This window comes from Drosophila kikkawai, chromosome 3L (genome assembly GCF_030179895.1).
Source record: "Drosophila kikkawai strain 14028-0561.14 chromosome 3L, DkikHiC1v2, whole genome shotgun sequence".
NCBI lineage: Eukaryota > Metazoa > Arthropoda > Insecta > Diptera > Drosophilidae > Drosophila > Drosophila kikkawai.
In genome coordinates, this window is record NC_091730.1 from 20,058,264 (window position 1) to 20,070,049 (window position 11,786).

General features: G+C 49.4%; 5 protein-coding genes across 6 annotated transcripts; 1 reads left to right on the forward strand and 4 right to left on the reverse strand.

Annotated features, from left to right (window-relative positions):
- Nucleotides 1-3: 3 nt before the first annotated feature.
- ATPsynB (ATP synthase subunit b, mitochondrial) lies at nt 4-1,302 on the reverse strand. Its single transcript, XM_017172768.3, has 3 exons — nt 1,160-1,302; nt 579-907; nt 4-516 (listed from the first exon to the last, which is right to left on the reverse strand). The coding sequence occupies exons 1-3, from the start codon at nt 1,185-1,187 to the stop codon at nt 142-144; spliced, it is 732 nt and encodes a 243-aa protein (XP_017028257.1). The 5' UTR covers nt 1,188-1,302; the 3' UTR covers nt 4-141.
- Nucleotides 1,303-1,792: 490 nt separating this feature from the next.
- Naa60 (N-alpha-acetyltransferase 60) lies at nt 1,793-4,379 on the reverse strand. Of its 2 annotated transcripts, XM_070285788.1 has the most exons (6): nt 3,794-4,379; nt 3,463-3,586; nt 3,202-3,366; nt 2,918-3,138; nt 2,738-2,849; nt 1,794-2,640 (listed from the first exon to the last, which is right to left on the reverse strand). In XM_070285788.1, the coding sequence occupies exons 1-6, from the start codon at nt 3,808-3,810 to the stop codon at nt 2,509-2,511; spliced, it is 771 nt and encodes a 256-aa protein (XP_070141889.1). In that variant the 5' UTR covers nt 3,811-4,379; the 3' UTR covers nt 1,794-2,508. The 2 variants fall into 2 exon arrangements, with proteins under 2 accessions (XP_070141888.1, XP_070141889.1); XM_070285787.1 differs by having other exon boundaries at nt 1,793-2,640; nt 2,918-3,366.
- A 222-nt stretch (nt 4,380-4,601) lies between these two features.
- defl (Integrator complex subunit 7) lies at nt 4,602-7,923 on the reverse strand. Its single transcript, XM_017173035.3, has one exon. It carries the CDS (start codon nt 7,718-7,720, stop codon nt 4,697-4,699), a length of 3,024 nt encoding a protein of 1,007 aa, XP_017028524.1. The 5' UTR covers nt 7,721-7,923; the 3' UTR covers nt 4,602-4,696.
- Nucleotides 7,875-10,654, forward strand: nbs (nibrin). The gene is made up of 4 exons (XM_017172960.3): nt 7,875-7,978; nt 8,045-8,854; nt 8,914-10,442; nt 10,503-10,654. The coding sequence occupies exons 1-4, from the start codon at nt 7,960-7,962 to the stop codon at nt 10,581-10,583; spliced, it is 2,439 nt and encodes an 812-aa protein (XP_017028449.2). The 5' UTR covers nt 7,875-7,959; the 3' UTR covers nt 10,584-10,654.
- On the reverse strand, nt 10,444-11,779 carry LOC108078858 (uncharacterized). Its single transcript, XM_017172962.3, has 2 exons — nt 11,626-11,779; nt 10,444-11,568 (listed from the first exon to the last, which is right to left on the reverse strand). The coding sequence occupies exons 1-2, from the start codon at nt 11,714-11,716 to the stop codon at nt 10,613-10,615; spliced, it is 1,047 nt and encodes a 348-aa protein (XP_017028451.1). The 5' UTR covers nt 11,717-11,779; the 3' UTR covers nt 10,444-10,612.
- Between the last annotated feature and the right edge of the window lie 7 nt (nt 11,780-11,786).

An 11,786-nucleotide genomic window follows, 5' to 3' on the forward strand; every position in this document is an offset into this window, starting at 1 on the left:
ACATAAAATAAAAGTTTTCTGACACAGATACTTTGAAGATATATTGGATCGATTTATCATCTTGCGGGCGTTATAATCATTTTTCCTGCGTCTCGAATGGGGTTTTAATTTACAATATTATCAACTAAAACTCGAGTCGGTTTAAGCGGACTTGACGCGCAGGGCCAGAGCACTCAGATCGGCGATGCACTTGTTAAGGGTCTCCTTCTCCTGCTGGGGCGAGATGCTGGCCAGCACATTCGAGGTGATCCAGTTGACCATGTGCTTCTGGTTGAGGCGACGCTCAACGTGACGGCACTCCACCTGGTAGTCCAGACGACGCTTCACCTCCGAGTAGACATTCATGGCGCGCTCACGGAAAGCGGCCTCCAACTGCAAGGCAATGTTCTCCTTCTTGGCCTCCATCAGCAGCAGGGCGCCATCGGCGCGCCACTGTTCCTTCTTCTCGGCCTCGATGGCATCGGAGAGGACCTTCAGCTCACCCTCACGTCCCTCCTTCCATTCGGACTCGATTTTCTGTAGAAATGTAGGGTTTTTTGGTTATATGAAACATTTTTTATATATAGTTTAGCACTCACATCGATCTCGCCATCAGCCCACTTGGAGATGACCGGGCCGAGCTTCTTCACAGCAATGATGGCCATGATGCCAAGGGACAGACCGCTGTAGTACTCGTGCTCCATGACATAGATCTCCTTGGAGCAGAGGTAGGTGATCAGACCGACACCAAAGGTGTAGGGTCCGGTGACACCAGTCTTGTTGTAGAAGAACTGGAACCACTCCTCGGGCAGGAAGCCCAAACGCACCTTGCCGGGATGCTCGGGGCGCTGGCGGCGCTCCACGGCTGCTGGCTGAGCGGCAGCAGCGGCAGCCGACCGGGTGGCGGCCACGGTCAAAGGGCGCTGGGCTGCAATGAAAAATCAAGATTAGTATTTCGCATTTGAACTAACGTGCATTTAGTCCTTCCTTGCGCATTGGCAAAAATTATTATGCTTTTTTGACACCGTCGGTGATTACATAAACCACGATGTCCGGACGACAGCTTTGCAATGCCGTAACATTTTTCACGGTCAATTTGGGGCGGAATATCGGCGGATTGTGGCTTTATCTAAGCCCATTGAGTGTTTTTAGCAGGTTATCCATGGTTTTGGGTATTTACCTGTTAGAAGAGCGGCTCTCGAGAACATTTTTTCCAGGCAGTTGCGACGAATTTATGCTACTAAAAATTGCCCCAAAAATCGCACACAGTTCACAATAGTAATCAGCGAATGACAGGCTGGCCGAGGGTTGCCAGATCGTTCGAACGTTTGCTGCTTTACAACACTGGCAGGTGGGCGGTGTTTCAATTTATTTTTTATTTTTTAATTAAACTTAATAATTACTAAACAACTTATTTATTTTTATTTTATTTATCTTTGAGAATTAGCGGAATATTAATTTAATATAGAAAACATAAAACATAGCTTATAAACATTTTTAGCTTAAATATTAGGTTAAATATCTAAAGAAATGCAATGTCAAAGTTACTAATTAAATTTATAGAAAAATAAAATATTAAATGTAATTAAAATTATTAGTTAAATTTATAGAAAATTAAAATATTAGCAAACTTTTGAAATAGGTAATAAAATGTTTATTTCCTCATTAATTTTGGAGAAATATTTATATTAAAAAAATGCAATACAACTTTTTTATTTCGGTCTATAAAGACTCATTACTTAACCCCCTTTTTAATTAAATAAATTAAACAAAAACCCATTTTATAACTTTACAAGTTTTTTATATTTATTTTAAAAAATATTACAATTTGCTAGATAAATTGTGCCTAAACGTAATCAGAATTAGCTGCGAAAAAAACAATATAATCATTAAAATACTTTTACAAAATACTATTTAGAAACAGTGAACAGAGTTTGGTTTTAAAATTGTTTTTCTTCTTTCTTTGTGGTAGTTTTTGGGGGCTTTAACTCGCAATTAATTCGTTTTCTCAGTTCAAAAGCTATGTATTTACGTGCAGATTTCATAAATTAAGCATTATAAAGCATGAGCATCTTTGTTTTCGGCTAAACTAAATAAATGACTGTCTTGTGCGTGGAACTTAGAACGTAAAACGTAAAACATATAAAACTAAACATTCAAAAATAGGAAAAAGAGAATTTAAACAAAAGAAAACATGGTAAGACTATTTACAGCAGTGAACGAACAGAAATGGGATCTCCTTTAAAACGTAATAATACACTTATCCGAGCTTTATGTTACAACTTTCAACTTATGCTTTCCTCGCGTTGTTCTTTGCTAGATCTCTTTCTCTTTTCGTATAAAAACCTAATGATTCTCTGCGGATGTGGATGTGGGTTGTTGCCTAACATTTATAATGAAGGTGTGTCCGTGTGTGGGGGTTGGTGATTTTACATATAAATGTTTTTGTTTTTGCTTTTGTTTATGCTCAACAGAATGACATAATGCCACCGCAACTGGGAAGGATGCAAGGGCAAGCGTGTACCCAGTTCACTCGATAAAGTTGAAGCGCGTGAGGAGCTTGTGGTAGAACCAACGCACCACCTGCTGGACGCGACCCGCCACCCAGGCGCACAGACTGCTCGTGTGCCGCACCTTGGAGGCATAGTGCTTGATGTGATCTGTGCAGAGAGAGTTAAGAGGGCAACCAAAAGTATAGGGAAATCATAAAAACGAAAGCGAAACAAGCTAGCCAGCTGTGGTATTTGGTAAAAGGATATAATAATGTCCAGGGCGGATGGCCGCCGTTGATGTAGTTGACGTAGGTGAAGCCATCCTTGCCCTTGCCCCTGATGTTGTAGTAGTAGGGCAGAAACGAGTGTAGCGTGAATCTGGAACACAAAAACGGGGTTAATAGGCCCATGACACGCACACAAACGAACGACTACGACACGAATACCTTCTTTTCTCGTAGAAAAATATGGCAGGTTGATTCGTGGTCAGCGTGTGCAGGAAGATCGCCTTCACCGAATGCCGTTCGGCCGTCGTCAAGTGGTTCATCAGGGCGTCCAGCAGCAGCGATCCGATCCCGTTGCGGCGGTGGGAGCGATGAACGCCCAGCGACAGTATGTAGCCAACGTCGGCGGTGCGGCCCATCGAGTCCGGCAGAATGCCCTTGTCCTGCATGGGAAAACCGCTCAGCCTGGTGTACAATTCATCACTATCACTCATATTGGCTATTACCTCCTTGTTGACATTTCGATAGGGTTTGATTTCGGCAACGATTAAACCAATTATGGCCAGATTATATACAGCTGCCAGCGCAAAGAAGCGCGTGCTTGAGGTAATATCCTCATACCATGAGAGTGGATAGTCGATTGGAAACCATTCTTGGCACAGCTGGCGCACCTGTGTGTGTGAGAGAGAGAGAGAGGGGGGAGAGGGAGAGAACAAGGGATACCACCGGATCACAGGGAGATGGGCATCCACTCCACCACCACTCACCTCTGTCAGGTCATCGGGCACCAGGAACCGGAGCTGGACATCGTTGATGGAGCACAACGGTACGTGATCGCAGTCGACGCGCGTACTATCGCCGCTGCCCGGCGGCGCACTGTGTTTGTTGTACCTACATAATTAAGCAGGAGAGCCGCAAATGGTAATGGTTCATGATCTACGTATTAGTTTTGTCTTGTTTGGGTTTCGGGTTTCGGTTTCCACTTGCATAATACACACGGCGACGCGGCGGCGCCGTTAATAGATAAACAAAGCATAAGCTCGCCCCAGCGGTTGCCGGGGGAATCCGTGGGTGCCCACTGATAACTCATATACTCACAGTGTGAATTGCGCCATCCTATTGTCCGGAGGGGTGCTGCTGGTGCCGGTGCTCCTCCACTGCTGCTGCTGCTGCTGCCACTGCCGATCCCACTGCTGCTGCTGCTCTGTCCAATTAGAGCAATTATGTCCATTTATTGCCGCCGCCACCGCCTCTGAACAGGGTTAAGCGCGGAATCTTGTGTCAAAGGGAGAGAGGAGCCCGAGCCCTCCGGTGAGGCTTTTGGGCTTTGGCTTGATGCGGTGCAGTGCGTGTTTTCGGGTGTGCGCACTCAATTGGCTTCAATTAAAATTTACATTCGTCGCCCGCGAAGATCGGATCGGGATTGGTTGGGAACCACTTGCTCGGGCGGGGGTGTATGGGTTCGGTAAGCACGGTGTGAATGAATCTCGGCGAGGCGTCCCTCCGATTGGTCCGCTACAACGCTGGCCAGGTTGTGCTGCTCCGCTGGTGTGGCATGCCGACGCAGTGCTGCCCGCTGCTTACAAGTTGCAGTGCCCCAAATGATGCCTCATTTTACAATTTTTTTGTTCGCCAAAAAGAATTAATGAAAACAAATCAGCACAGTGTGACCGTGGCAGCGCAAAGCCCGAAATGCCACCGGAAGCAGAAGACACTAAAAAAAAGCTTATCACTACAAAAAGGAAAAAAAAGAGGATTTTTAATTTAATTAGCATTAACTTTAATTCAATCAGATTAAATATGATATGATAAGGATGGGAAGCCGGCGTTTCCGAAAGCCTAAAATCTAACCAATTTAAAATTGACATTTTATATTTAAAAATTAAAAAAAAAACCTTCCGTTACATTTTAAAACTTTATCATAAATAAATTAAATGTTTTATATTTATTATTAATATTTTTACAAAAATATTCCATCTTAAAACATAAGCTTAAGCGTTTTTAAAACCTCCTCGTCTGGCCCACCGCCTGGGAAGTGCTTGGCGTTGGCGCCGATGGCTTGCTGGGATCCTCCAGCACCCTCACCACCATCGAAGACTTCGGACCCGTGCACCAGGTGATCCCGTTCTCATCTACCACGAACGTCTCGAGTGTGACCTGAAAGTGACCGCCACTGGAGATGGGCAGCAGGAAGCTGCCAGAGAGAAAGTCCCGCTGGGGCTTTACAATCTGATTGAGGGTCACGGTGTCATTGGCTCCCGGCTTGGATAGCTGGTCCTGCGTGGATCTCGGAGGCGGGGTAATCAGCTGAGATGTGAGACTCAGCTGGACGGACTCGACACGGCGGAAGTGCTTCTGCTGCTTGCTAAAGTGCTGCAGTACGCCCTCCACCTTGATGACCAGGTTACTGCCCGACTGGACATTCACCGGCTCGGTGGCGCTCCTGGGCTGCGGACTAACCGACAGCTTGATCTGCGTGGACTGCAGGATCTGGAAGAAGTAGCGAGGCAGGCAGAGCGGCGTTTTGGTGATGATCTCGATCTGGGCTATAATCACGTCCAAATGCCGATTGCTAATGGTCTTGGCATTCGCTGGCTCCTGCGGCAGGTTCTTCTGCATCTGCACCATGCGCTGGCAGCTGGCGGAAAAGTACCGCGTCTCCGGATGCTCTCCGGTGGTAAGGAAGACGGGCGGTTCCGGCGGCGTGGCATAGCAAATGGACTCGATAATGTGGGCGAAGAGGGCACACTGGAACTCAGCCACCTGCAGGAACTCCAGTGTCACATGGTCGGCATCGAAGGAGGATTTGTAGAGCCTGGCGTACGACTCCTCGCAGGCCTTCAGAGCCTTGACAAGCTTGCGCAGCTGATTGGTAACATGTCCAAACTTTTGCAGGTAGTCCCGCGAGTTCTGAGCCAGGCTTCCGGCGATGGCCGGCGGCGGCACAATCACCTGGGCATTCTTCACGGTCACCGCCAGGAGCAAGGTCTGCAGGAACTGCGCCCGTATCTTCAGATACTCCAGCTGGAAGGTGCACGGATGCTGGGGCGAGGAGCAAGCCCGCAGGCTGGCCAACGCCTGCTGATAGAGATTGCTGGCATTCTCCAATCGCTTCATCAGCGGCATCAAGCTCTCCGGTGGCGCCTTCGGTGCGTAGTTATCCCGCATGACGGCGTAATCCAAGCCATAGTTCAGGATGCACTCGGCCTGCGAGATCTGCGAGAGCGCCACGAGGAAGTAGTGCATGTGATCAACGATCACCATCTGGGAGATCTTGGTGTATATATGTGCGGCCACGTAGTGATGGCCATAGCGACTGGCCGTGCGTGCAATCCTGTACAGCGTCCAGCAGTTCAGCCGGGAAACGCACTTCTCGAATACCTGCGTCACCTTTTGGGGCAGATAACAGCCCATGGTTGTCTGCAGTACCAGAGCGCTGAGGATCTCCACGGTCTTAACCTGCTGCTCGCAGCTCTCCGGGCTCTCAATGATACTGTTCAACTTGTGCAGGATGAGCGGCAAGCGGGCCAGCATGGGATTCACCTTTGATGGCGGCGGTTCATCGGTATCCATGGCATTGCTGTCGTCCTCACCCACCAGGCCCTCGACCGTGGAGAAGGCATACTTGCGCAACTGGAAGTGCTCACAGAGACCAACCAAAGCCTCACACATGAGCTCCGCGTTGGCCGGCGGATACACCACCTTGTCGCCCAGTGTGTTGGTCACAATTTCGATGAAGGACGTTCCAAACTCAGCATTCGCTTGCGTAATCCTAATGCCGTAGGTCAGCACCCGCCGGAGATCCCTGGTGCACTCCGCCCGCCTCGCCGTGCACAGAAGCAATCCTTCCATGTGCAGGTTGACCATGTGCAGGATATCCTCCACCTGCTGCACGCCGCTCTCGTGCTTCTTTTTCAGTCCAAAGGCCCCGAGGACCGAAAGCACCGCCATGGCCTGGGTCGCTGTGGTATAGTCGTCCAGCTTGCTGATGCACTGGATGCAGAGTTGAAGCAATGCCCCGCGGTGCTCCCTTAGGAGCTGCTGGCAGGTGAGCGGGCACTCGCTGAGCTTTAGCAGGATCGAGAGGAAGAGAAACTGCTCCTGGGAATTGGTACAGAGCTCGAATCTGCCGATGAGAGCTTCAATTGCTGGCTTGGGCCAGGCATCCACGCTTTGGCTACCCGCCAGCTCGTTGAAGGAGCGCAGCACCTGGACGCGCACGGGCGTGCGAAGATCTTGCATAAAGTCCAGCAGAACCTCCAGCTGACCGGGCACACCCACCAGAGTGCGGGAGGACAGCTGGGTGAGCGTGTCTATAATGGCCACCACGAAGCTCTGGGCCGGATACTTGGGTAGCAGGTCCATGCACAGCCTGCTGACCAGAGTCGCTGTGGTGGCGTCGTGGTGCATGTGCCGCAGCACGGGAATAAGGAGCAGCTTCATCGGCACTGGAACCTGCAGCGACTCAATCATGTCCGATATCTTGGCGCACATGCTGATGGCAAACGAACTGGACTGTGCGGCAAAGCAGCTGCTGGCATATATGGCCGCCTCCACCTCAACGGTATCGTGGCTGTCCAGAGCTCTGCGGATGGCATGGTGCACCTGCTGCTTCTCGGGAATGACGCGGGAAACGGCGCCGAGAGTGCGCAGGAGCAGGGCACGCGCCACCGGATCGTTGGAGTGCATCACCATGAAGATGCGACGCACAAAGTTGTCAATGTTTAGGATCTTGTCCAAGTGATTCTCGCTCTGCTGGCAGACGCGCAGCACCCAGAAGCGCAGGAGATTCGATCCGCTGACGAAGAACTCGGCCAGCTTGATGAACGAAGAGTTGATCAGGATGGGGAACGGGTACTTCTCAAAGAGTCGCGGGAAGCGGACAATCGCCTCGCACTGGATTCCCTGCTTGGCGCTACGCAGCCCCTTGTCCAGCTCCATGAGCACCGCATTCGAGTCGTGCTCATTTTCGTTGAGGAAGCTTTCATTGAAGGTGCTGACACGGGTGCCGGTCAGGTGAGCCATGGTTGCAGGTGGGTTCACTTACATTTATATGGGAAAACTTGATTTGTTTAAATTAAAGCCACAAGACGACAATAACAAACCGGCTGAAAAAATTGTCTTCTTCTTGTAATAGAGCTGCCAACTTAAACAAAAGAAAACTAGGTGAAACCCGTGGTATATTTTAGCGCCCACGATACGGTCACTCTGAAATCAAAATAGTTGTTTTTTGTTTTTTCAACGTAATTTCGTGTTTTTGTGTAATGTTTGTTTTATCCAAAGGCAAGTTTAAAAATTACATTAAAGGGTCTACCCATTATTTTACTAGAACCTAAACCCACCCCACAGATGAGGAAAGGTTCGTTTTGTTTCCTTGTAAGCCGGTTTATACCGTCGGTCGCCTGTCCACGGACTTGATCATTCAGGAGGACCTCAGTGTGAGCCGCACCCATGTCAAATTGCACTTGGCCGCAAAGGAGGATGATACCCTGCAGGTGGAGGACCTGGGCTCCAGGTATGGCACCTTCATTTTTCCACGAAATGCCAAGGAAGCTAAGAAAATCCCAGCAAGGACACTGACACCGCTGACGGCGGGAACTCGTGTGCGTTTCGGGGGAAACACCAGCGTTTGGCAGGTGACACAGCTAAAGCTGGTGACCACGGCCTCGGCTTTAACTCGAACCCAGGTCCAGGAACTGGAAGAGTTGCTGAAGCCCCTGGGCGGAGTCGTTAGCCTGAACTGGACGGAGGAATGTTCGCACCTCACCATGAACGAAGCCACGGTTACGGTAAAGTTACTGCATGCTCTGCTGGAGAACAAGCCCATTGTCACCTTCGCCTTCTGGCGAAAGTTGCTACAAGCGGCTCAGAGCATCCACGTGAAGGAGGGCTGGCCACAGCCCAAGGATTATCAGCCCACCAATATGGATGTTAAATGGCGTCCAGAACGCACCACCCTGTTCGCAGGCAAGACGTTTGTCTTTATGAATCGAAAGCACTTTGAGATCTACGGTGCAGTTGTCCAGAAAGCAGGCGCTGCCTGCAAGGATCTCAATTCCGGAGTGCGGAAAACCTTTCTTACCAAGAAGGATGTGATAGTCATACAGTATGTGCCGTCTACTCAGTCCCAGGCCACCGAAACGATTAATAGTATTCAAGGTAAGTAAGTGGTAAATGGACTCCAAGTAGCCAAGTAATATCTGTCATACCCTCCTTAGGTATCCTGGAGCAGGCCGGTCTGCGCATTATCCAAGAGTACGAGATTGGCACGGCCCTGCTGCACTGCTCCATCAAGGAGTTCTGCAATCCAGCGCACAAGTTCTCCAACGACTCGTTGCCCCCTACAGAGTCCGTAACCTCATCGATGGACTTCAATTCCTCCATCCTGGCGCCCAACACCGAACGGAGTGTGGGTCGATCCAGTGGGGGCATAATTTCTGAGCTGATTGTGCCCGAATCGGAGCAGTCAGAGACCTCCAAGAGTGCGGCCCTGAAGCGCAATCATGCCGTAATATTGGACTCCGAGGAAGAGGAGCAGGAAAAATCTGCTTCGAAGAGAGCCAAGCCGATGCTCCAAGAAAAACCAAAGGGAAAAACCAAAAAGAATGCCATCTTAGTAGATTCTTCCGATGAGGATGAAGCTCCGGCTCCACAGCCGCAAAACACGCATATTAAACAGAAGACCAGGCCCGTATATTGTGTTGATTCTTCGGACGAGGACGAGGAGAACGTCAACAATGATGCCGAGAAGCCAAAGGAATCACCAGCTCCTGGGGCAAACACTCCCAAAGCCTCAAAGAAGACAGAGTCTAAAATTAAAGGCATTGCCCAGTTCGCATTGAAGAAGCCCGAAGTGCCGCCGGCAGTAACCAGGACATCACCACGCCTAAAAGCCAATACGGAGGCCAGGAATATAACAAATAAGCAGCCGGAAATGCCAGTGGCACAAGCTAAACGGTCAGTGGCACAGTTTTTAAATGATGAGGAAGACGAGGACGATGCAGCCACTCTTTTCCAATTCTCCAAAAGCCCACAAAAGCCACCAACGACTAAGGCCAACAAACCACCCGGCAGAATAAGTATGATCAACTTTCTTGAAAAATCTCAGCCGCAGGAGTCCTCGGCTGAATCTCAGCCACCCTCCCAGTCCCAGACGCAACCCCGCAAGCGCCTCCGGCTGGAGCCGCTTAACGAAAGTGATAGCGATGACTGCGAGGATCTCTTTAACTTTGCGGATAGCAAAAGGAAAAAGCAGAAACAACAGGAACAAACAAACAACGACGACGTCAACGACGGTTTGTTCAACTTCAATAACTCTGAAGGAAGGCACAGCGATGCTGTCAACCAGGACTTTGTGCAGACTGAACCCTTCTGCCCGGAAAGGGAGTGTGAGAAGGCAAAATCCAAGTACATAGTGCCACAGCGCAAGGACTTGCCCCAAAAGGTGGATGTGAGTGGCTGGTTGTCGTGCAGCAGGCTGCACAACGAGGACATCAAGTCAGAGGCGAATGTAAGCCTAGAAATGGCAGCCAAGCTGGAAAACTCCATCAAAGAAGATCCGGATGCAGAGGAGGAAGACTCCAAAAAGCATTTAAAGTGGCTAGCCGCCATGAACGATGGCATTCAGGTTCGCATGTGCAACCTAAACATCAGCACCACTCGCAGCACTGATGAAGTGGATGGGTCTTCATTGAATGGAACAGCAAGCACCTACAGTGGCCGCAAGAATTTTAAAAAATTTGTCAAGGTAAAGTGTTGGGTTTTCTATTTAAGGATCATTTTATAATCAATTTCATTCTCTTCATAGACTTGCAATCCGCATCCTCAGCGTCGCGTTGTGGGTCTCAAGCGTTTGCAGCTGGTGGACGGCATGGTGACCTGTCTTTAAATTGGAACGTAAGCCTTGTTCTTTAGCCTCTACTTTATTTTGCTAATAATAAACTTGCGAAATACATCTAAGGCTTTGGCTGGATCCTTGCTTAACTTACGCTGGAACAGGGTCTGCGCCGCCAGCCACTCATGCTTGGTGATCAGCGCTGTCAGACAGTTTTCTGGCAGAGGATTCTGCTTCCTGGATTTGGTTTCGCGGGCAATAAACCGTTTGGCATCCTCAACGGTGGCCAGCACTTCCGTTGCATTGAATTTAGTCTTAACTGATTTGAGTGAACTACTGTGTTCCTCTCGGGCAATCACTGTGCCCACATCGGATTTGGCTCTTTCCACTCTAGTCACGACTTTCCTCGGTTTCATTAGAACGGGAGCAGTGGTTGGTGTGGCAACCTCCTTAGTAATCCTAGGAGAATGCAATTCTTCAGGCAATTCCTGGTTGTCCTTCAGGAATCGGTGTTTTTCCACCTCCGGAAAATTGATTACTTGTGGCCTCAATCTGTTGTAGAGATCGGCACTGCGATTCGCCTGAAGTATGCTCAGCTTGTTGATCTTGGCAATAGTTGCCACCAGAAGGGTAACAAACTCCATGAAGAAATTATTTCGCAGGAGCTGGGTGAAATAGGTGACTGCACTGATGCAGCATTCCCTGATCCGTTCGTGGAGATGATAAAATCCCAGAAGCCGCACAAGAATAAACTCTAAGCTGCTGCGCGTGGGCAACACCCCAGCGGAATCTCCGTCACACACATCCGGCAGAGTGCCGCGAAACTGTTCCAGATCCCTGGGCAAGTCCAAGCGGAGCAGCCGACACAGTGCCGCATTTAGTTTGCAGACAGCCCGGAAACCGGGCATATTTCGGAACGAGTTCTTCCGGCGGGCCATTAGACGTCCAATTAACGCCGCCGTCTCGTCGAATTCCTTTGACTCCTGCTCTCCGCCCTGTTGCAGGAGGAACCTGTTGATATCCACATAGACATGTTTGGCTGAGGAGTAGAGGGAGAATAAGTGAAAAGTACCGTGCTATGATGGTGTCTACCTACCGAATCCCGTGTCCCCCACTTGCAGTGTCACTAGCGGTGGCTTTTTTAATTCAAATTCGTTCCAAAAACACGGATTCTCCGTGGAGGCCATGCTGTAGGTAAAAGTGTAAATAAATAAAAGGGCTGCCAACTTGACGGCATTGACAACTGTCAGAACTCTG